Below are 23,742 nucleotides of genomic sequence, written 5' to 3' on the forward strand. Positions count from 1 at the left end.
TGCAGGTATCTGTGTATGACATTGAACTTCACATCCTCCTGTCTCAGCATTCTAAGTGCTGGGACTAGGGAGAGCATGCCCCATCACACCTAGCTATGCATTCAACAGGACTGGACCTGAGGTACACAACTGGCTTTAGAGGGGGTCAGGACAGGGGTCCCCCACGTCAGACCCTTCACTAGGCAATACACAGGCACTCCAATTAGTCTGGGTTTGCAGGATTACCGTTGAGTGCTCCCTCATCCCCCATGGAAGACAGCAAAGTGCTTACTGTAATGGGGTACTATAAGGACTTGTTTAAAGGGTGGGAAGCCTTTTAGGTTTTAAGACCAAGGTAATTATTTAATGGTGTTAGCTTGGGTTAGCTGTAATAGTGGTTTTGTATTTGAAGCATATTTTTATCATTTCCTGCCAGCAAAGGCCAGACATAGACAAGAAGGTATGCATTAGTGAAATGGCAGTGAGCTCAGGTCCCTTGAGAACAGCTGCTTCTCCAGAACCGAGTGTGTCTGGTTCGTCGATAAATTGTGTATACCCAGTGAGTGGGGGACAAGCATAATTGTAATTTATTTTAGCAGCCTCATGGCCCTTAAGGACACAGAAGAAAGGAAGATTAAGAAATCTCTTTTGAGGCCCTTTAATGAGGAGGAGGCCAACAGAAGGCCACTAACATATTAGATAAGAACACAGTTTCCAGGAAAGTTATCTAAATCATTTTTAAGAAGTAGGGAGTACTGGAGCTCTGGCCGATTTGCAGATTAAATGTGCACATCTGAGTTCATTCTTTCCAAGCCCTGTCTTGCTATAGGTAAACAATGTTTTAACTGCAACAAACCTATATGGATAAGAAGAATAGAATGGAAAATGGCAGTAACGGTGTGGAAGCTCAAAAACAGAAGAAAATAGAGACTGTTGGCAGTCAAGAAATGACATTTCTGGGGCCTCAGGCAGGGTAAGGGGGAGCTATGTCATGCAATTGCTGGGCTGGTAAATTCATTATCTGTAAAGTGACCTGTGGTACAGCAGATCACAAAAGAATAAGTATTCTGAAAGAATAAGTATTCTAAGTTGTGTGTGTGTGTGTGTGTGTGTGTGTGTGTGTGTGTGTGTGTGTCTATCAGCATGTGCCATATTAGTTTATGCCACAGTGTTGGTGCCCACAGAAGCCAGAAAGAGTGTTGATCCCCTGGAGCTAGAGTTACAGTTGGTCCTGGTCCTAGCTGCCTGGCATGGTGCTGGGAATAAAATTGGGGTCTTCTGGGAGAGCAGCCAGCATTCAGTCTTTAAGCCATCTCTACATCCAGTGTTCTGATTTAAAGGCCACTGGGAGTCTGAGGATGTAATTCAATCAGCAGAGTGCTTGACTAGTGTGCATGTGGCCCTGGGTTAAAACCCCAGTGTTGCATAAACTAAGCTGGCAAAAGTCTGTTATCCCAGCACTTAGGAGGTAGAGGCTGGAGGAATGGAAGTTCCTCAGCTACATAGTGAATTCCAGATCAGCCTGGGGTAGACAGACGACATCTTGTCTGTAAGTAAGCAAGCAAATAAATAAATGCTATCAGGAAGGAAGACCCAGTGTGGCTAGTAAAATCTAAGATGGTTTGCAGTAAAATGCTTCTTGCATGAGAGAAAAGCCATCTTTGGTTCTTTTCTGGTTTTCAACTGCTTAGACAAAGCAGCCTGTCCATGTTATGACCTGAATGTTTATGTTGAAGCCCCCACCCACAGCATAATGGCATTTGCAGGAGGGTTTGAGGGACAATTAAGTCCTGAGGGAGCATTCAGGCTATTAGAGTCATAAGAACACACACACACACACACACACACACACACACACACACACACACACACACACGCGCGCGCGCGCGCAAATCCAGATATGGTAGTCTACTACTATAGTTCCTGTACCTGGAACATGAACACAGGAGGATCAGTTCAAGGTCACTTTCAGCTACATATAGAGTTTGAAGGTAGCTGGGATGCATGAGACATTGTCTCATAAAACAAATTTTTTTTTAAGTTGTGCATGATCTCACATGCCTTTAATCCTAACACTTCAGAGGCAGGCAAATTTCTGTCAGTTCGAGGCCAGACTGACCTACATAGCAAGTTCCAGGCCAGCTAAAGCTACATAGTAAGACCTTGTCTCCAAAAATAAAAATTTATATGTATATATTATGTATGTATGTATCTAAATCTCCATTTTGGACTAGGGGCTTGGGACTTGCCTTGCAGACTCTGTAAACAGACCAGACTAAAAATCAAAATGGAGCCAGGCGTTGGTGGAGCACACCTTTAATCCCAGCACTCGGGAGGCAGAGGCATTCGGATCTCTGTGAGTTCGAGGCCAGCCTGGTCTCCAGAGTAAATGCCAGGATAGGCTCCAAAGCTACACAGAGAAACCCTGTCTCGAAAAACAAAAACAAAACAAAAAACAAAAAGAAAAACAAAAAACAGATAGTTCAGCAGGCATAGGCACTTGCTGCCAAACCGGATGACCTGAGTTTGATCCCTGGGTCCCACATGGTAGCAGAAGAGAATCAACTCTCTTAAGTTGTTCTCTGACCTGTATATGTTTAATGTGCTATGCACATGCTCCCACACATATATACATAGATAAATAAATGTAATGAGAATGTATCAAAACTGGGGGAAAAGTGAGGTTGGGAATTTAGCTCACTGATAGAGCATTTGTCTAATAACAGCAGGCTTTTGGTTCACTTTCCACTGCTGCCAAAACAAAACCAAATTTCTTCTTAGTTTATCACAAAGAAGGGCCTCTAGGGGAATATTGTAAGACTGGGTTTTGTTTCAAAACAACAGCTTTGTTTATGCAATATTTAAAAACTAGCAGAGGCTGGGTGTGGTGGCACACGCCTTTAATCCCAGCACTCAGGAGGCTGAGGCTAGGCAGATCTCTGTGAGTCTGAAGCCAGCCTAGTTTACTGTAAACAAGTTCCAGGCCAGCCAGGGATACATAGTGAGACATTGCTTAAAATAAGATTTTTGTTGCATCCACTGATAGACCTTGAACAGTTTGTGGTTGTTCTTTTGGTTTGCACTAGGATGCCAAAGAAAAGTGCTCCCTGTGCTTTCTGTCTTTGTGGCAGTCCAGATTGAGTTGGGGAGTACATGTATATAGCAGGAAAGTTGTGCTTTCAAGCTGGGGGTAGCTCTTAATGCACTCTCCTTGTTTTGCAGTAATAAATTGGATCTATCACCATAACCACCTGCTGCTTAACATCCATACAACACCAGGACTTAGGACAAATAGGACTTGAGCTTTTATTTTGACCATGATTTATTTGGAGTGGAGACATTGCTTTCTTTTCTTTTAAGAAAAAAAACGTCATGTAGGTTGTCTAAAAATAAAGTGCATTTAAATATAAAAAATTGTATCAATTTGTCAGCATTATGCAGACATGTATAGATAGTAAGGTTACCATAATAAAACTAATTCGTTTAGTCATCACCTGTAGTTATCTCTTCTTGGTTTTTATAAAGCCTGATCCTTTAACAGAAAAACAATATACAGGACTTTCATATTGTATATTGGATTTCTAGATATTTTCTCTCTAGATGTCCTTTCTTCCACATCTTTCCACCAGTTTTCTTTAGATTTGAATATTGGAATTTTGTAGATTCTACATGTTAAGATCATGCAATAATTTTCTGTGTCTAGCTTGTTTCACTTAGCACAGTGTGTCTCATGCTTATCCATATTGTGACAAATGGCAAGACCTGGTTCTTTTTACAGGACTGATTCATATTCTGTTATGCACAAGCTAGAGTTTCTCTTTCTACTCTTTATCCCGACAGCTTATTTTCATATCTTGTCTATTGTGGATCATGAGACTCAAATGAACACGGGCAAGCAGATAGCTCTAGGAAGGTGTGATTTATTAATTTTGGGGAGTCAGAAGAGCTATTGCTGGGTCATGCAGTGGCTTAATTTTCAGTGTCTTTGAAATTCTTTGTACTATTTTCCATATGGCTGAAACAATTTGAATTTACTCCTTCTTATAAGAGGGTAAGTACAGAAGACAGGGTGGGAAGAGAAAGAAAAAGAAGAGCCCAGCATGGTGGGGAAATGCTATAATCCTAGCACTTGGGAAATGGAGGTAGGTGGATCAGGAGTTCAAGGTCATCTTCTGTTATACAATTAGTTGGAGGTTTGAGACCAGTCTGGACTATGTAAGGTCCTGTCTCAAAAAAAAAAAAAAAATTAGCCGGGCGGTGGTGGCGCACACCTTTAATTCCAGCACTTGGGAGGCAGAGGCAGGCAGATCTCTGTGAGTTCCAGGACAGACTCCAAAGCCACAGAGAAACCCTTTCTCGAAAAGCCAAAACAAATAAATAAATAAATAAATAAACCTAGAAGATCGGGAACCACACAGGGCCACATCTGTTTTATTGGTGTTTTGCGTGTATGTGCCTATGTGTGGGTGTTGGGTCCTGGAGTTACAGACAGTTGTGAGGTGTCATGTGGGTGCTGGGAATTGAGCCCCAGTCCTTTGGAAGATCTGGAAGAGCAGTCAGTGCTCAGCGTCTCTCCAGCCCCAAAGGGCACATTCTTTGTGGCAAGTACCCGCTGGAACTGAAGCGTCACACTCAGGCACCGTGCATATCCCCCGAAGCATCTGAGGTTTGCGACCCCAGTTCCGCATTAGTGACAGTCAGCAGTGGAAGGCTGCCGGAATGTCTCACACGAGCAGAGGAGAAACACAGACACTTCGCCTGGCTTATGGGAACTGACAAGTCTCAGCTGCCTCCAAACACCAGAAAATTTCTATCATGTCAGAGGTTGGCTTTAGGTGCCTTCTTCCCCCACTAGAAAAAGCCAAACAAACACCACAAAAACAAAGCTTAGCGCCGGAAGCCGGGTAGTTTTGCCACAGTCACCTGACACACCGGCTGGATTCTGATTGGGCTTTGGGAGTATGTGCTCTGGTGATCCCGCCCGAGCAGCTCTGGGGGGCGGGGCCAAGTGCCAGAGGCCACGGTATTGGTTAGTCCCTTCAGGGCTCATCCAATCAGAACCATCCTTCTTGCGGCGCCAAGCGAGCGTAGCGGGACGCCGGAGGGACTCGTCGGCGCGCGGAGTTTGGATAATGGTTCTGCCTGGCGTGGCGTGAGCCTGAGTGAGGTGAGTTCCACGAACTCGGGGCTGCGGCGACTCCGCCGGGTAACCGGCCTTTCCCGGTCCGGAGCCCGAGGCCTCGGCCATTCGCCTAGTCGTCCGCCCCAGTTTTCCGTAGCCTTGCTTGTGGCGAGAAGCCCAGTGGAGAGGAGCCCCGGAGCCCCAGAAAAGGCCGTGTCAGGCGGCCGAGGCCTGAGTCTTGTTGTCCACACATTGTTTAAGGTCCAGGATCGTGGTTTGTTTTTTCTGTCATACGCGAGAAATGATCTCATCTCCTTCCCGGAGTTTGTGTCAGGCTGCTACGACCCCTCATCAGCAGCACATGCTTCCGAGACTCTAGAGGAGGTGAGATTGCATTGCCCTGGTTTTCGACATCTAGAATGCGAAGCTCAGGCCGCGTTTGCCGAAAGGGCATGTGGGTTTGGATGCAGAGATAAGATTTGAATAAGACCTGCCCAGCTCAGAAGCAAATTCTACTGCTGCAAGCTTTCCCACTAACCCCAACCTGCCCATAGGTCGCTTGATGGCTGAGATGAACCGGCCTCCCTGACAGCTCCTGGCACCATCCTCAGCTACACCGCGCTCCTGTGCCTACCACATTAAGGGGTACCCGGAAAGACTAATTGAGGGATCACAAGATGGAGCAGCAGAGAGGCACAAGCCTGGGGAGTAGAAAAGCAATTGGATCTGTAGTGGAACTTGAAAGGCTCTTCTTGCTTTAGCCACCCAGTGCTGAGATGACAAGTCTGAACACCACACCTCTTTTGAATCAACATGTTGTTAGCCTGGCTGTTATTCTGTCAGAGGGTCGATTTATTTATTTATTTATCTGTTTATTTATTTAGTTATTTATTTATTGAGTCAAATCACTCTCAATGCTAGTTCTCAAGATAGGGCATGGTTGCCATTTTTGTTTGTTTTGGCTCTTTAGTTAGTCCAGGTTGGTCTCAAACTTGTGTAGCAGAGGTGACATTGGATTCATTTTACTGCCTCAACCTCTCAAGTGCTGGAGTTACAGGCCCATGTCATCATCAACCCAGATATTTTAAATTATATATTTTGAAATGTATACCTTTAAAAGAGAGAAGCACAGAGTGTAACATCTTAAACTTGGTTAATGGGCATATAGGTGTCACTCTGTTTTCTGTACTTTTTCTTTTTGTCTTTTGTGGGGAGTGGGGATGCGAGTGTGTCGTGCTCATGTCTGTGCAGCGCTGTGTGTATATATAAGCAGGCCAGACATATCTTCCTCAGTTGCTTTCCATCTTAGTGCTTAGGACGGCCTTTCACTGAATCCTAGACTTACACTTACCGATAAAACTAGCAAGCCCACAGCACTGGCATTATAGATGCACATCATCACAGGTAACTTTTTAGGTGAGTTTTGAGATCTGAAATCAGGTCCTCATGTTTGCACCACAGGCACTTTACTTACTGAGCCATTTCACAGGCCTCTTCTATCTTATTAGGTCCAAAGTAATTGCAAAATAATCCGAACAATTTAGTGTCAAAAGCCTGTGAGTGTTTTGGCTACCTGTGGAGTAAGATCAGCTCCCACCAGGAGTGGTGGTTCACACCCATAACTCCAGCACATTGAGTAAGACTGGAGAATGGAGAGTGAGCAGTGGTATGGAGACTACATCTCAAAAACAGAAACAAGCTGCCAGTGGCAGCACAGCCTGTAATCACACACATAGAAGGGGAGGCAGAAGGATCAAGAGATGAAAGTCTTCCCCAGGTACATAGTTTGAGGCCAGTCTGGACTATATGATCAGACTGTCACCAAAATCCCAAACAAACATTAAAATGCCCATTACATTTAGAAAGTCTTTCCCTCCTTTAGCTATTTTATTTTTTCTTTAAGACAGGGTTTTTCTGTGTACCCCTTGGCTGTCTGGGCCAGGTGGCATGCCTCTTCTTCCCAGGTGCTGGGATTAAGGTCATGTACCACTACCCCCACCCCTCATTAAATTTTTTTTCTTGATATTTTTTATTTGTGTGTGTTTGGGCTTATACCATGATATTGAGATCAGAAAACAACTTGCAGGAGTCAGTTCTCTACTACTCTACTACCATGTGTGTCCTGAGGATTCAACTCAGGTTATCAGGTTTGGCAAGTGCACTTTTTTTTTTTTTTTTTTTTGGTTTTTCTAGATTGTATTTCTCTGCATGACAGCCCTGACGGTATGCCACTTCCATCACTGCCTGGCTTGGTAAGCACTCTTACTGTCTGAGCCATCTCACTGGTCCTATTTTCATTTTTCACAAGTTCTTCCCACTAGTTAGAAAATAAGCTGTATAGATTTTCTAAAGTAATTGTGATTATAATGTACTCATAGTTGAGTGGTTCAGATATTTTTAATTGAGTATGCTATGTAGCAAACACTCTAATGATGAGCTATACCACCAGCCCTTGGTTTTTTGAGACAAGGTCTTGTTATATAGATCAGGCTGGCCATGAACTGGCTATCCTTGCCTCTGCCTCCTGAGTTCTGGGATTCTAGTTGTATGTCACCATGACCAGCTCTTTGTGTGTTTTATTAATGTCTGTTGTTAATTTTCTTATTTATTTATTAATTATGTGTATAGTGTTCTGCCTGCATGTCTGCTTACAGGCCAGAAGGGGGCATTAGATCTCATTGTAGACGGTTGTTAACCACCATGTGGTTGCTGGGAACTGAACTTAGGACCTCTGGAAGAGCACAGGTTGCTCTGAGCCATCTGTCCAGCTCCTGTTAATTTTCTTCTTTTTTTGCTTTGTGTGGTACACGCCAGACAAGTGTTTGACCACTGCTGAGCTACACTCTAGCAGTTGATAATGTTTCTAAGATGCATCTGGGCGACAGCAATTGTTTTGTGGTAATGTGCTTACTACACAAGCATGAAGACTGAGTTCAGCTCCCCAGAACTCATATTCAGAAGCCAGTTCCAGTGGCACAGACCTGCAGCCTCATCACAGAGATGAGGCAGAGCTTGTTGGCCAGCTACACTAGCCAATTGGTAGCTCCAGGTTCAGTGAAAAGACAGCTAATGTTGACTTGTGGCCTCATGAACTTACATGAATGCACTTGTGAATACAACACACACACTTTAAAATATGTCTTAAAAATCATACTATTCGGCTAGGTTGTAGCACAGGCCTTTGATCCCAGCACTTGGGAGGCAGAGGCAGTTGAATCTTTGTGAGTTTGAGGCTAGCCTGATCTACAGAGCAAGTTCCAGGACAGCCAGAGCTACACAAGAGAAACCCTGTCTTGAAAAACCAAACCAAACCAAAACAAAATTTTATTAGTAAATTAAAATGTTGTGTTATGTGATTATACCAGTTGTTTTATTTTTATTTTATTGTGATAAGAACACCTGAAATCTCTGAATGGATTTGTTTCACTTTTGGTTTTGATACAGTGCCTCACTGTATAGCCCAGGCTGGTCCTGACCTCTTGCATGCTGTCTCAAATTTCTTATGGTGAATAATACAATGTAGGCAGAGTGCTGTACTGTAGCTCTCCAGACATCCTCATCTTTCACTCCTAGAGCTAATTAAATTGAATTTGCTCATTTCCCTACACATGGCAATTTCACCCTACTGTAAATGGAATTGTGTAGTATTTGTCCCTCTGTAACTGGTGATTTCGCTTAGAATGTCTTAAAGTTCACCTGTGTTGTAGGATTACCTTCCTTTAAAAGGCCAAGTAATAATATATCATTGTGTGTGCCACTGTAAAGGAAATCTCATCTCTCTTCCCTCCATACCCATATACTACTTCATTTCTGTCTTGCTGTCTAGGTCAGACTGCCCTCATATTTCCAGTGACCCTACTGCCTCGGCATTTTTGCCCCCCTTTCTTTCTTCTGCTTCAGACTCTAACTACAATTAGGGGACCCCAGTATTATGTACAACTTCTGCCTAACCTGGCTGCAAATCAGATTTTCATGATAGGGTACGTGCATGCGTGCGTGTATGCATGCGTATGCATATGCATAAGTACAGTTGGGGAGGGACAGGGTCTCATGTAGCCACAGATAGCCTTAACCATTGCAAATACAGGGAGTATAGGTATACACCACCATTCCCAGCTCTTTTGTTGTTTTTAAAAGAAAAGACATTGAGTATACTATGAGGGTACAATGATTGAGGCAAACAGTAGAATTTCCTCCCAGCTCCTTTTTTCTTTTTTGAGAAAAGGTCCTACTCCATAGTCCAGGCTGACTAATAATTCATTGTCTATCAGCAATCTTCCTGCCTCAGCCTCCTAAGTGCTGGAATTAAAGGAATGTGCTGCCATGCCCAGCTTCCATGGTGCTTTTGTTATTTAATAAGTCTCTTGAAGGTTTTAAAGTTATTTTTATTATTATATCCTAGAGACTTATTTTGTCTTTTACACTTAGGTCATTTTGTTTTTTCTTTCATTAGGATAAATTTTATAGATTTTTAAAATTTAATTACTCTGTGTGTGTGTGTGTGTGTGTGTGTGTGTGTGTGTGTGTGTGTATACAGCAAACTGTATTTTGTGTGTGTGTGTGTGTGTGTGTGTGTGTGTGTGTGTGTGTGTGTGTACAGCAAACTGTATTATGTCCTAGGCTGTCCTTGAAATTATCGGGTAGAGGAGAGTAACTGAATTTTTTAATCTACGTGCCTCCACTTTCTAAGTCTTGGAGTTGCAGGTATGTATTCCATTCAATGGTGAGTTGAACACAGGGCTTTGTGCATGTTGGGCAAGCATTTTCTCCAAGGAGATATACCTGCTTCTGCCTGAAGACATTCTAGATCCCAGCAGCAGTTGTCACAATGACTGTTCTTACCTAGTGCTCAACATTATAAGTGTGTATGGGTTTATGCTTGTTTTTTTGAGTCAGAGTTTCAACGTGTAGCTAAAGTTTTTAGGTCTTCCTGCATCTTGCAGAGCAGATCTCCTCACCTTCTGTTGTTTTTAGGGGTATGTTGGCTATTTTTTGCTACTTTACATCTCTTAAAATATTAGACCCAGGGCAGGGGGTGGAAACAAATGCTTGCTCCCAGACCTATGAAACCAGATGTAGAAATTCAGGTGTCTCTAATCACAGTGCAATGATGGGAAGTGGGAAGTGGAGTCAGGAGAGTCTCTAGAAACTTGTCAGCCAGCTAGCCTAGTTTACACAGTGGAGGAGAAACCTGTCTCTAGCAGGCCAATAATAGGCTAGGAGCCAAAAACTGAAGATTGTCCTCTGACCTCCGCACACATGCCACATTGGTGCATCCCAGTGTACATACACATACACATTATTAGACTTGACTACTATTAAGTTGCTCCAGAAAAAAAATGAAAATTTTGATTGGAATTTTATTGTCATAAATCAGTTTGGAAAGAAGTGGCATCTTGAGAATATCGTCTTCCTGTCATAAATGTGGCTCATTTGTTTTTTTTTTTTTTTAATGACTTAATAGTTTTCTTTCCCCCTCTGTGTATGTGTATCTGTGTGTGTGTGTGTGTGTGTACAGTTTGCTGGATATTGTTGGAGGTTACTTAAATATTGATGTTGAAAGACCCCCAGACCCCTAAAGGCCTCAGGATCCTGAGGAGCCCCCAAGACTCAGAAACCAGACCAAGAGCTGCAAAAGCAAGAGGGTTTATTGAACGAATGTGCATTCGGGTGTCAGCAATATTGGGAAAGCTGCACACCCCAGCAAGGGTTACAGGCTCCTTATATAGGAAAAAAACGCAGATCAGCATACAGGCAAGGGGCACAAAGTGATTGATTACAAAGTATGATCTCATGTTAGAGTGGTCACCCAGGTGTGACCTGCTTTTCTACAAAGGAAAAACCACAGAACTACCCTGGAAGGTCCTTGATTGTCTGTTGGCCAGCCAGGTGTGACCCAAAGAGGGTTGTCTTGGCGATTGCCCCTGTCTAAACCATAGGATGTGCCCGGGGTGGGGCCAACTGCCTTGTAATGGGCCAAGGCCTGTGGGAAACTTCTCTCTGTGAACTAAAATCTTTTAAAACTTTTTCTCTCAGCAAACTAAAATATTTCAATGTCACTGTACGTAAGTTTTCTGTTTTTTATTTTCTAGTTGTCCATAAGTGACACATAAAAATAGAATGTTTTTGTGCTAATATTTTCTAGCAGTTCTTTGTAAATAGCTACTGTACCAAATTACTACAACTTGGTGGCTTCAAGTTATAATGCATGTCATATAAAAGTGATGATACTGGGCACTTTTACTGATTCTGGTCTGAAAACAAACCTAAGTTTATTGTAGATTTGGTTTATTTTAATGTATATTCCTTCTGTCAGGATTGGGACATTCCCTTCCATTCATTGTTTTGTGTTTGTTTGTTTTTACCATTCATTGTGAATAGCTTTTTTGTCACAAGTTTATTCTGTGTATCTTGAGGAAGTAGGTTAGAATATATAAGGAAGGGATAGTCTCATTATAGTAAAAACAAAAAGGATTAAAATGTGTAGGAATTTCAAAACCTAAATGGGGAAATCTTTAAGACACTGCTAAATGTTATAAAAGTTGGCTTAATCAAATGCAAAGTTCTCTTCCCAGGATAGAATAACTTAACATCCTAAAGCATTGGATCTGCATAAGTTGACACAAATTTAATGTAGTCTCAGTAAAGATAGCAGGTTTTTTTTTTTTTTTTTTTTTTTTTCTGGTGCTAGACATGTTGATTCTAAAGTCCATGTAGAACAAACAAAATACAAAACCATGAAGTCAGGTATGGTGTCACATACCTGTAGCTCCAGCATCTAAATCTATAACTGTCAGAAGGAAGGAAGTAATAAAGATCAGAGACCAATAAAGCAATTAAGAAATAAACAAAATCAAGAGTTGGTTCTTTGAAAAGATGTAGAGGTCAGAGGACAACTTGAGGAAGTCATTCTTTCCTTCCTCCATGTGGGTTCTGAGAATTTAGCTAAGGTCATTGGACTTGGTGACAGTACCTTTAATTACTGAGCCATAGGCCCCTGAAAAGATTTTTTTTTTTTCCGTTTTTCGAGACAGGGTTTCTCTGTGTAGCTTTGGAGCCTATCCTGGCACTCGCTCTGGAGACCAGGCTGGCCTCGAACTCAGAGATCCGCCTGCCTCTGCCTCCCGAGTGCTGGGATTAAAGGCGTGCGCCACCAACGCCTGGCCCCTGAAAAGATTTTTAAGTTGACAGTCTTTTAGCTAGATGAACAAGAAAGTGCCTTACTTAAAAGTTACTTTTCTATTGCTGTGACAAAGCATCATGACCAAGGCAGCTTATAAAAGAAAGCATTTAGTTTGGAGGTTCATGGGGAGTGCATGATGGTCATGGCAGGAAGCATGGCAGCAGATAGGCAGTCAGTCATGGTGCTGGAGCAGTAGCTGAGAGCTTACATTTGACCTGCAAATTGGAGACAGAGACAGAGAGAGAGAGAGAGAGAGAGAGAGAGAGAGAGAGAGAGAGAGAGAGAGAGAGAGAGAGAGAGAGAGAGAACCAGCTGAAATGATTTGGGCTTTTGAAATCTCAAAACTCCCCAGTAACACATCTTCAACAAAGCCATACCTCTTCCAAAAGGGCCACACCTAATTCTTGTCAAACATTTCACCAACTGTGGACCAAGATTCAAATATATGAGCCTATGGGGGCCATTCTCAATCAAACCCCACAGAAAGAAAGGAGATTCCAGTAACTGAGTAATGAAAGAAGGACTGTTACAACTGACTTTAGAAGTAAAAGGATTTTTATCCTGGTCTGGTAGTACAGACTTATAACTTCAACTTCTCAGGAGATTAATGCAGGAAAATTAAGTTCAAGGCCAACCTGGGCTGCAGAGTAAGCTTAAGATAAACCTGAATAACTTAATAGGAACTGTCTCAAGATAAAAAGTGAAAAGGTGCCGGGCCGTTGGTGGCGCACACCTTTAATCCCAGCACTCGTGAGGCAGAGGCAGGTGGATCTCTGAGTTCGAGGCCAGCCTGGTCTCCAGAGTGAGTGCCAGGATAGGCTCCAAAGCTACACAGAGAAACCCTGTCTCGAAAAACAACAACAAAACAAACAAACAAAAAAGTGAAAAGGTTAGTTGTAGTTAAGTGGCAATGCTGTAGGTTCTGTTCCCAGTGTAAGATGGGACACAAAGGAATAAAATGTTTTTTGTTTGTTTGTTTGTTTTTTGGTTTTTTGAGACAGGATTTCTCTGTGGCTTTGGAGGCTGTCCTGGAACTAGCTCTTATAGACCAGGCTGGTCTGGAACTCACAGAGATCTGCCTGCCTCTGCTTCCAGAGTGCTGGGATTAAAGGTGTGTGCCACCACCGCCCGGCTTAATAAAATGTTTTTTTATGAAAATGCTATGAACAATTATTGTATGTTGACAGCTGTATCCCTGAAAGAGTTCATGGGGACTAGAGAGATGGCTCAGTGGTTAAGACCACTGACTGCCTCTCCAGAGCCCGGGTTCAGTTCCCAGTACCCACATGGCAGCTCACAACAACTTGTAACTCCAGTTCCAGAGGATCTGCTGCCCTTTTCTGGCTTCTTTGGGCACCAGGCATCACATGGTGCACAGACGTAATGCAGACAAAATACTCATGCAGAAAAACTTTTTAAAAATCTTTTAAAAGGGGGCTTAACTGTAGGCACTTTAATTCTTCAGTGTGATTGTTGAGAGGTGGGGCCTACTGGGAAGTATTAGAGTCATGGCAAGAGAGGTATTCATGATTCATGAATGTCTTCATGGGAATGTGTCTGCATCATCTTCTCTTTTCTGCATGACCCCCTTTTCATCATGAGGCGCCCACCAGAAACTGACACTGGAGCCATGCTCTTTGACTTTCTGCTTTCTAAATTGTAAGCTAGAGTCAACTGTTCCTTTATAAGTTTCCCAGTTTCAGGTATTCTGTCACAAACAATAGGAAACCTGTAATACATTTGATAATGTAGATTAAATGTCTAAGTTCTAGTAATTATTGGATCATGTAATATAGTATAAAGAATTAACCCTAGGTACTACCAGTTAAGCTAGTCAGGTTTCTTTCCTCATGAGAGCCCAGTGTGCAGTGGTTCCAAGCTGCTGCACACAATAGTGTGCAGCCTGTTGCTGTATGTGTTGCCCCAAGGGACCCAGTTTTCTAATTTGCTGAGCTATATTTCTTTATATATAATTTGTTCATACAGTACATCATTTTCTCCCATCTCTTTTCTTTCTCCAGCTCCTCAAATTGATAACCTCTTTTTCTCTGATTATTATTATATAAATATGAACAATTTTATTACTCTGTGTGTGTGTGTGTGTGTGTGTGTGCATTTGCACACAACATGTGCAAGTCACAGAGCACCTTGTAGGAAGTGCTTCTCTCCTTTCCCATGTAGTCTCCTAGGGTCACACTAAGCCTTAGGCGCGACAGTAGACACCTTCTCTCTCACCTGTCTCACCTGGTCCTCAGCTGAATTTTAGAGGCATTTTTGTCAAGTTTTAGAAAATATTCTTGTAGTATTTTAATTAGAATTTTGTTAACTCATATACTAATTTATAACTAGACCTTTCTCTTAAGAACATGAATGTTTCCATAAGTCTTTTGCTTTTCCCAGTAATGTCTGGTCATTTTCTTCATATCACTTAAATATTTCTTTTGATGGGTTAATTGTTAGTTGTTTAATACTTTTCACTGCTCTTGCAAATGAATGAATACCTTTTAAAAACTGTATTTTCTAATTAGTTATTACTACATGAGAATGCATTTAACTTTTTTTTTTCATTATTCTTTTTTTTATTAAATTATTAATATTTTCACATGTACTTTCCCTCTCCCTCTCCCTCCCCCCACCCCCATTCCTTCTCCCCCACCTTGCATTTAACTTTTGAAAATTTGTATTTATCTTTTATTTTATTTTTTGAAGTTTAATTACCTTATTGTCATGACTGATTTTCCTTAGATTGTGTTAATGTGTAATCACGTTGTCTCCATGTAAGGATAAACTCATCTCTTGTATTATTTCCTTTTTTGCCATGACAAGAATGGTCAGTGCAAGAGTGGAAATGTGAGAACAGTCTTGATTTTTGCCTTTATTTTTAATAGATTCACTGCTAGTATGAAATAAGACATTATGCCAGGAGGTGGTGGCTCACACCTTTAATCCCAGTACTCGGGAGGCAGAGGCAGGTGGATCTCTGTGAGTTCGAGACCAGCCTGGTCTACAAGAACTAGTTCCAGGACAGCCTCCAAAGCCACAGAGAAACTCTGACTCGACTCCCCCCTCCAGCCCCCCCAAAGACATTATATCAGTTTTAGATTTTTAAATACTTCTGGTGTGATTATTTTAAAGATTTATTTAATTTTATGTGTGTGAATGTTTGTCTGCATATATGTCTGTGTGCCATGCCTGCTGAGGCCTGAAGAGGTTGTTGGATTCCCTGGAATTGGAGTGATAGACAGTTGTGAGCCAGCTTGTGAGTGTTTAGAACCAAACTTTGGTCCTCTGAATCAGTTCTACAACCCGAATGATTCTATTTTAATGCATCTGTTCAAAATGGTTTGAGCTTAGGGCATGACTCAATGGTTGAGAACAACACATAGTGTTCTTGCCGAGGACCTGAATTTGGTTCCCAGCACCCATAATGAGTGACTTACAACTACTTGCAAACTTCAACTCCAGGGAAATCCAAAGACTCTGGTGTCCTTGAGCACCATGCACTTAGACACACACACACACACACACACACACACACACACTTACTTAAAAGTAAAATAAAATAATGGTTTGAGTTTTATCAGACATCTCTTTTTTTTGGCAGGGTGCGTTTTAAGACAAGGGTTTCTCTGTATTGTTTTGGAGCCTGTCCTGGAACTCGCTCTGTAGACCAGGCTGGCCTCGAACTCAGAGATCCACCTGCCTCTGCCTCCCAAGTGCTGGGACAGACATCTTTTTTAGAAGACTATGTGTGAACCAAGTTCAGGAACCGAGTATAATGGCCACTATTGTAATCTCTGCACTCAGGAGCTAGAGTCAGGAGAGAGTTTCACCAGCTGAGCTATATACATATAGTGAAGCCCTGTCTCAAAAAGAAAACAAGACAATGGGCTGGAAAAATGGCTCAGTAGTTAAGAACACTGACTACTCTTTTTTTGTTGTTGTTTTTTGTTTTGTTTTTTGACACAGGGTTTCTTTGTGTAATAGCTCTGGCTGTCCTGGACCTAGCTCCCAAGCATCAGGATTAAAGGAGTATGCCATCACCGACCGGCAAGTTCTTTTATTATATAGAATTATTTTGGCTATTCTGTTTTTTGGTTTTTCACGACAGGGTTTCTCTGTGTAGCTTTGCAGCCTATCCTGGTACTCGCTCTGGAGACCAGGATGTCCTTGAACTCACAGAGATCCGCCTGCCTCTACCTCCCGAGTGCTGGGATTAAAGATGTGCACCACCAACGTCCGGCTTGTGATAGATTCTGAATTTTTTGTTTTTCCATGTGAAGTTGAGTATTGTTCTTTCAAGGTCTGTAAAGAATTGTGTTAGAATTTTGATGGATATTGTTTTGAATCTGTAGATTGCTTTTGGTAGGATGGCCACTTTTGCTATGTTAATCCTACCAATCCATGAGCATGGAAAATCTTTCCATCTTCTGATATCTTCTTTAATTTCCTTCTTCAAAGTCTTGAAGATTTTATCATACAGGTCTTTCATTTACTTGGTTAGAGTTATGCCAAGATATTTTATATAATTTGTGGCTATTGTGAAGGGTGTTGTTTCCCTGATTTCTTTCTCAGCCCATTTGTTATTTGTATATAGAAGGACTCCTGAGCCGGGTGGTGATGGTGCATGCCTTTAATCCCACCACTTAGGAGGCAGAGGCAGGCAGATCTCTGTGAGTTCGAGACCAGCCTGGTCTACAAGGGCTAGTTCGAGGACAGCCTCCAAAACCACAGAGAAACCCTGTCTCAACCCTCCCATGCCAAAAAAGGAGGACTCCTGTTTTTTTGTTGTTGTTTTGTTTTGTTTTAGAGTTAATCTGTATCCATCCACTTTGATGAAGGTGTTTATCAGCTGTAGGAGTTAACCGATAGAATTTTAGGGTTGCTTATGTATATTATATTAAATGCAAATATCGATACTTTGACTTCTTCCTTTCCAGTTTATATCTCCTTGATTTTCTTTTGTTCTTATTGCTCTAGCTATATATGGAGAGAGGGGACAGCTTTGTTTTGTTCTTGATTTTATGGAATTGCTTTTGAGTTTCTCTCCATTTAATGTGATGGTGGCTGTTGGCTTGCTTGTTTAGGTATGTCCCTTGTATCCCTGATCTCCAATACTTTTATCATGAAGGGGTGTTGGATTTTGTCAAAGGCTTTTTCAGCATTTAATGAGATGATCATGTAGTATGTTTGTTTTGTTTTTTAAATGAGACAAACCTATTTTTTAAAAAAAAAAAAACAGTAAATGAGAAGATTCTTGGAAAAATGAGCTTTAAGGCTCTGATAACCATAATTAATTCAGGAATGCATTTGGACAGCTGTTTTTCTACTTTAAGTTACAGAGTGCTGCCTGTCTTGTCCTAGTTTCCTTTGCTGTTGCTATGATAAAATGCCCTGACAAAGTGCCTTCAGGCAGAATGGGTTTATTTTAACTTGTAGTTCAATGTACAAGTCCATCATGTCAGGGAGTTGAAGCAGCAGGAGCTTGAACTGGTCACGTGCTATCCACAGCCAGAAAGCAGAGGATGGATGAGCACTGGCAACTGCTCTGTTCCCTCTTCACTCACCATGCTGCATGCCCAGCCCAGGGAAGGTCACACATAAGTAAGATGTATCTTAGCATTTCAAATGATGTCATCAATGCATTTTCTCACCGGCACACCTACAGGCTCCTTTCCCAACTGATTCTAGAGTCTATCAAATTGATAATTAAATCTGATCCCCACATTATTGAAAGAGGTTAACTGAACTCAAAGGCTTCACTTCTAATAAATCATACTGGGGAGAAATTGTATGAATGTGCCAAAGCCTTACATTCCCATTCAACTCTTATTATTCACACTAGAGAGAAACTATATAATTGTAAAGGTTATGGGAAAACCTTCAAAAAAACAAATCCAGTCCCCTAACCTCTAGTTCTTGTGTTGTGAATAAAACTCCAAGACAATCTTCCTCTTAGACTTAGTAAGAACCTGGATATTGTGTTTAGCAACAAATCACCTCCAGAAGACAGATAAAGCCATAGAAACCACAGAATGCTCCCTCCTAGCACCAAACCAAAGAGAACAGGCTACCTGCAAGTAAGTAACAGACAAAGCCGTAGAAACCACCAATGCTCCTATCTATAGCCAACCAATCAAAAATAATACCAAACCAGTTGCCCTGACTCTGGGAAATTCCCCTAATTGTTCCCCAAATGTCAACCAATCAGGATCTGACCCATAGCTACTGATGTAATTCTGTGATTTTTTTTTTTTTCCTTTAAATTCTGGCAATAGACAAGGGACTTTGCTTCCTTTAGGTAGCTGCTGCGGCAGCTGCCTGGATGAAGTCCCTACCAGTAGAATTAAACATTAAAGCCTTGCATTTGCAGTTTGGTGAAGTCTGTCTCCTTGGTGGTCTTTGGGTCTTCGAGACTTGGCCATAACAATTACCTTTTTCAGAAGATAAACTGTATATATACATATATATCAAAGAGAACATAAAACATTAATGAGGATCCTGTCTAAAATTTCTGCTCAGAAGTTGCTTGCTTGATGTTTGGTTTGGTAGAGACAGAGCCCCTTGTTTCTAGGTCCCAGCTGAGCTTTATGAAGTTATGATTGTTCATATGTGAGGCTTCCCACTTTTGCTCCAGGGAAGATCACCTTTCCCCACTGACAAGTCACCTGGCGAGGCTTGTAGAGCTTGGCTATGTTTTCAGGAACAATTCCCTAAAACCTCCACTTTCAGCAGAAAAATACAGTGTCTTGGTACCAAGTGTCTTAGAATAGTCTTTTTGGCAGTCCATCTCTGGATATTCTGAAATAGCTATCTTGTTACAACAAAAAGAATAAAAGGAAACTTTGACCTAGAAAGAGAAGTTGTCCTAACTTTGATAAATCTAAAAATTGCATCATTACTTGTAAGAAAAGGTATCCTCCACCCTCAAAAAACTTGTTTTCTCTGTCATGTCTCTGTGTTATGAAAAGGGTTATTTATTTAATCTACCGTTATGATTTGATTTGATTTGATTTTAAGACAGATTGTGTAACATGGCCTGGAACTCACTGTGTAGACTGGTCTTAAAGTCACAGAAATCTGACTGTCTCTGCCTCCCATGTGCTGTTGTGCCACCATGCTTGTCTCATTTTTGTTTGTTTGTTTGAGACAGGATTTCTCTGTGTAGGTTTGAATCCTGTCCTGGAACTCCCTCAGTAGACTAGGCTGGCCTTGAACTCAGAGAACCGTTTACCTCTACCTCTTTAGTGCTGTGATTAAAGGCGTGAGGCACCACCGCCTGGTTTAATTGGCCTGATTTTATAAGATTACTTCTTAGAGCCTGGCTGGTAGCATTGACCTGTAGTCCAGTTACTGGGGAGGTTTAAGATAAGAGGATCTTGGCCGGGCGTTGGTGGCGCATGCCTTTAATCCCAGCGCTCGGGAGGCAGAGGCAGGTGGATCTCTGAGTTCGAGGCCAGCCTGGTCTCCAGAGCGAGTGCCAGGATAGGCTCCAAAGCTACACAGAGAAACCCTGTCTCGAAAAAACCAAAAAAAAAAAAAAGATAAGAGGATCTTGGTTTCAAGGTCAGCCTGGAAAACTTAGTGTGACCCTGTCTCAAAAGTTTTTAAAGGGATAAAAATGTATCTTAGTGATAGAACACTTGCCTACAGTGTGTGGAGCCCTAAATTCATTCCTCAGCCCCCCCCCCCCAAAAAAAAAAGACTACTCCTGAATATCATGATTTGGTTGATAAAAAATATAGGCTCCCTCAATTTCTGATCTGAAATCTTATTTAGTCAAGACATTTTAGTCAAATTAGATTCCTTTAATCATCTATTCTTTTCATCATTTGTTTTTTGGAATAGGTGTAGACCATACTGACTTTGAGCTATATACTGGAGGCTGGGCTCAAACTCCGATCCTCCAGCTGCTGGAATTACAGGTGTGAGACACAATGCCTGGCTTGGATATGGTTTTCCAGTTTGTTTGGCTTGCTACTATTACTTTGTTTCTTTTCGAAATTGTGTCTCACTATGTAGCATAAGTTGTCATAGCTTTTCTTTTTCTGTGTAAAGGACATTTTTATCACTTTCCAAATTGGTGTACTTGTGATTGTTATAAGTATTAATCTGAAATGGGTTCCACTAGCCAAGCATGAAACACATTGACATTTGTAATGTTTCTGAAATGCCACATACTATATTGGACTGAAGCATACTGAGTATGTTTAATTTATGCCTTCATACTGACTGATTCTTGGAAAATAAGTAGTCACTTAGAGACGTGAGGAAGGATTCATTGTTTAGAATACCCCACCCCTTCATTGAGAGAGAGAGAGAGAGAGAGAGAGAGGGAGAGAGAGAGTGTGTGTGTGTGTGTGTGTGTGTGTGTGTGTGTGTGTGTGTGTGTGTGTGTGTTGGTGTGTGCATGCATGTGCACATGCAGGTGTATGCTCACTGCAGTGCATGTGACAGCCAGAGAACAGCTTTTGATGTCAGTTCTTGCTTCTCCCTTGTTTGAGAAAAAATCTCTTCCTTGTTGTCTATTGTATACGCCAGGCCAGATGGCTCTCAAGCTTCCAGAGATTCTCCTGTCTTTGCACCAAGATTACAGATAGGCACTATACATGGATTTTAGTGTCAAACTCAGGTCCTCACAAGTATGTGGCAAATATTTTACTCATTAAACAGTATCCCCAGCCCTGATTTTGAATCTAATAAGGCAATCCCAGTTACTGAATTAAGAAAGTATGACTCAATTTAAATATCATCATTTTCAGAAGTGAGCTTCTAGAACAGTGTAGTGTGACCTAATATTGTTAATCCTTCCACCAAATATATATGATATATATATACATATGTATTTATATTTTGTATATGTATTTATATATGGTATAAAATATAAATATATTATAAAAATAGAATGGTAAACTGGGTATGGTAGCATGTGCCTATAATCCTAGCATTGGACACAGGAGTTTCATGAGTTTGAGGACAGCCTAGGCTGTCAGGGTTCTCTAGAGGAACAGAACTTATGGAATGAATGTATATGTATATGTAAAGGAGATTTAGTAGAATGACTGACATGCTGTGGTCCAGCTAACCCAGCAATGGCTACCTATCAGCAGAAGGTCCAGAAATCCAGTAGTTGTTCAGTCCATAAGGCTGGATGTCTCAGCTAGGCGTCAGTAAACACCAGACTCCTGAAGAAGTAGACTTTAATGCCAGTGAAGGAATGGGCTTGCCAGTGAGAGCAAGCAAACAGCAGACACTTCATGTCTTTTATATAGGCTTCCAGCAGAAGGTGTGGTTCCGCTTTAAGGTGTATCTTCCCATCTCAAAGATTCAAATTAAAAGCGGGTCTTCCACTTCAAATGATTCAATTAAGGAAAAAAAAAATCCTTCACAGGTGTGCCTAGCCATTTGGGTTTTAGTTCATTCCATATGTATTCAAGTTGACAACCAAGAGTAACCTACTCCTTGTCAACTTGACACAATCATATCTCCTTATGTCATGTTTAATTTCCAAATGAAAACAATAACCAGGTCATAATTACACCTAACATGATATAATTATCCCACATACAATCGCAAAATGTATTGTATATTTAATAAGGTTATTATTATGCCTAACATGATAGAACTATCCCTTATAAAACCACAAACATTTCTGTCTTAGTCATTGTTCTGTTGCTACGAAGAAACACCATAACCATAGCAACTCTTGTAAAAAGAAAGCATTTAATTGGGGGCTTTCTTAGGTTTCAGAGGCTTAGTTCATTGTCATCATGGTGGGGAACATGCAGCACACAGATAAAGACATGATGTTGGAAAAGCAGTTGAGAGTTATACATCTGGATCCACAGGCAGCAGGAAGAGAGACAGACAGACAGAGAAAGAGACTAGACCTGGCTTGAGCTTCTGAAGCCTCAAAGCCTACTGCCAGTGACATATTTCCTCCAACAAGGCCATGCCTCCTAAGCCTATGAGAGCCATTCTTAGTTAAAACACCACACCTTGTATCAGGACAAAGCAGAAGGACCTGTAAAGTGGTTCAGTGGGTAAAGGTGCTTGCTCTGCAAGCCCAGGGCCAGGTTTGATCCCTGGAATGCACATAGAGGTGGAAGGAAAAAAGGCTGCAGAAAGTTGTCCTCTGGCCTCCGTATGTACAATGTGGCAAGTGTGCCTCTCCATCGTGCACACCTGCACACACACACACACACCTGCACACATAGTAAAATTTGTTTTAAATCCAGATAGAGTGGGAAAGGGGGTTATAACTTATCTGGAATACTTTTTTTTAAAAAAAACTTTTAGATTACCACCCTACCCCCACCCTCACCCCCACCCCCCGAGACAGGGTTTCTCTGTAGCTTTGGAGGTTGTCCTGGAACTAGCTCTTGTAGACCAGGCTGGTCTCGAACTCACAGAGATCCACCTGCCTCTGCCTCCCAAGTGCTGTGACCATTGTCTTTCTTTAGTTCAGTGATTTCAAGGTGGTTTGAGCTGTGCTTTATCTGGGTGAAAGCTAAGCAGTGCAACAACTTGTTATACAAGGGACATAAATGGGTGTGGCACACTGTTCTGGGGGAGCCAGATGATTATGCAGGATGCTCTCTTGCTGGTCAACCTTTGTACTCATTACAGGTGCTCTTTTATCTTGACCAGATTTTTATCTTTGCACAGAGAATTCACTTACTGGGTGTTCTCTGAGTTTCAAATTTGCTTTGATCACCCCACCCACCCACCCCATACACACACTTCTGTCCACCCATTTATCCTCCAAGTCTAGTCTAGGTCCCATTTTTCTACAAGCCCTTTCCTAATCATTGCTGATTTTAGTTTTTAGTGTCTGTTGAGGAAAGGGGGAAACCAGGCCATTTTGTTATTCAAGTAAATCTTCGGCTGGTTAAAAATTGTGTTTTTTTTTTTTTAAAGATTTTATTTATTTTGTATACAACATTGTGCTTCCATGTCTATCTGCACACCAGAAGAGGGCACCAGATCTCATAACAGATGGTTGTGAGCCACCATGTGGTTGCTGGGAATTGAACTCAGGACCTCTGGAAGAGCAACCAGTGCTCTTAACCTCTGAGCCATCTCTCCAGCCCCCCCCCCCAAAATTATGTGTTTTAAATGTCACCAGATGTAAATGTTAAAGTAATCTGGAGGGGGGGGATAAAACAAGCAATAAAAATGGGCACATTTGGAACAGTAGCTGTTTGAGTCAAGTCCTTTACCTCCTCAATAAATATCCTGAATGGTACAAATTACCTAACTCCACTAATGGTTGCCCTCTTCCTTTTTAGACCATGGCTGCTGTTCCTCTGAACAACCTACAGGAGCAACTGCAGCGTCACTCAGCCAGAAAACTTAATAATAAATTCGACCTTTCGAAACCAAAATCTTCGTAAGTATATTCATTAGCATGTAGATGATAACACAGGTGTCCTACAAATGGAGCTCTTGTCTTTGA

General features: G+C 41.6%; 1 protein-coding gene and 1 non-coding gene across 5 annotated transcripts in view; both read left to right on the top strand.

The window, feature by feature from the left end:
- The first annotated feature begins 3,009 nt into the window (after nt 1–3,009).
- On the top strand, nt 3,010–3,136 carry LOC113831451. Its single transcript, XR_003483954.1, has one exon. It is a non-coding gene; the product is annotated as a small nucleolar RNA SNORA31 (small nucleolar RNA).
- A 1,912-nt stretch (nt 3,137–5,048) lies between these two features.
- Blm (BLM RecQ like helicase) overlaps nt 5,049–23,742 on the top strand; it is an 83,147-nt gene continuing 64,453 nt past the window's right edge. The window contains exons 1-2 of one of the 4 annotated variants that reach the window (XM_027408257.2): nt 5,049–5,146; nt 23,576–23,676. In XM_027408257.2, coding sequence (XP_027264058.1) covers nt 23,579–23,676 — 98 coding nt within the window. In that variant the 5' untranslated portion in view covers nt 5,049–5,146; nt 23,576–23,578. Of the gene's footprint in view, nt 5,147–5,180; nt 5,486–7,314; nt 7,354–23,575; nt 23,677–23,742 lie in introns of those variants that run through there. The other 3 variants (XM_027408258.2, XM_035442430.1, XM_027408261.2) reach the window with 3 other exon arrangements.

The sequence above is a fragment of the Cricetulus griseus genome, chromosome 3 (genome assembly GCF_003668045.3).
Source record: "Cricetulus griseus strain 17A/GY chromosome 3, alternate assembly CriGri-PICRH-1.0, whole genome shotgun sequence".
Taxonomy (NCBI): Eukaryota; Metazoa; Chordata; class Mammalia; order Rodentia; family Cricetidae; genus Cricetulus; species Cricetulus griseus.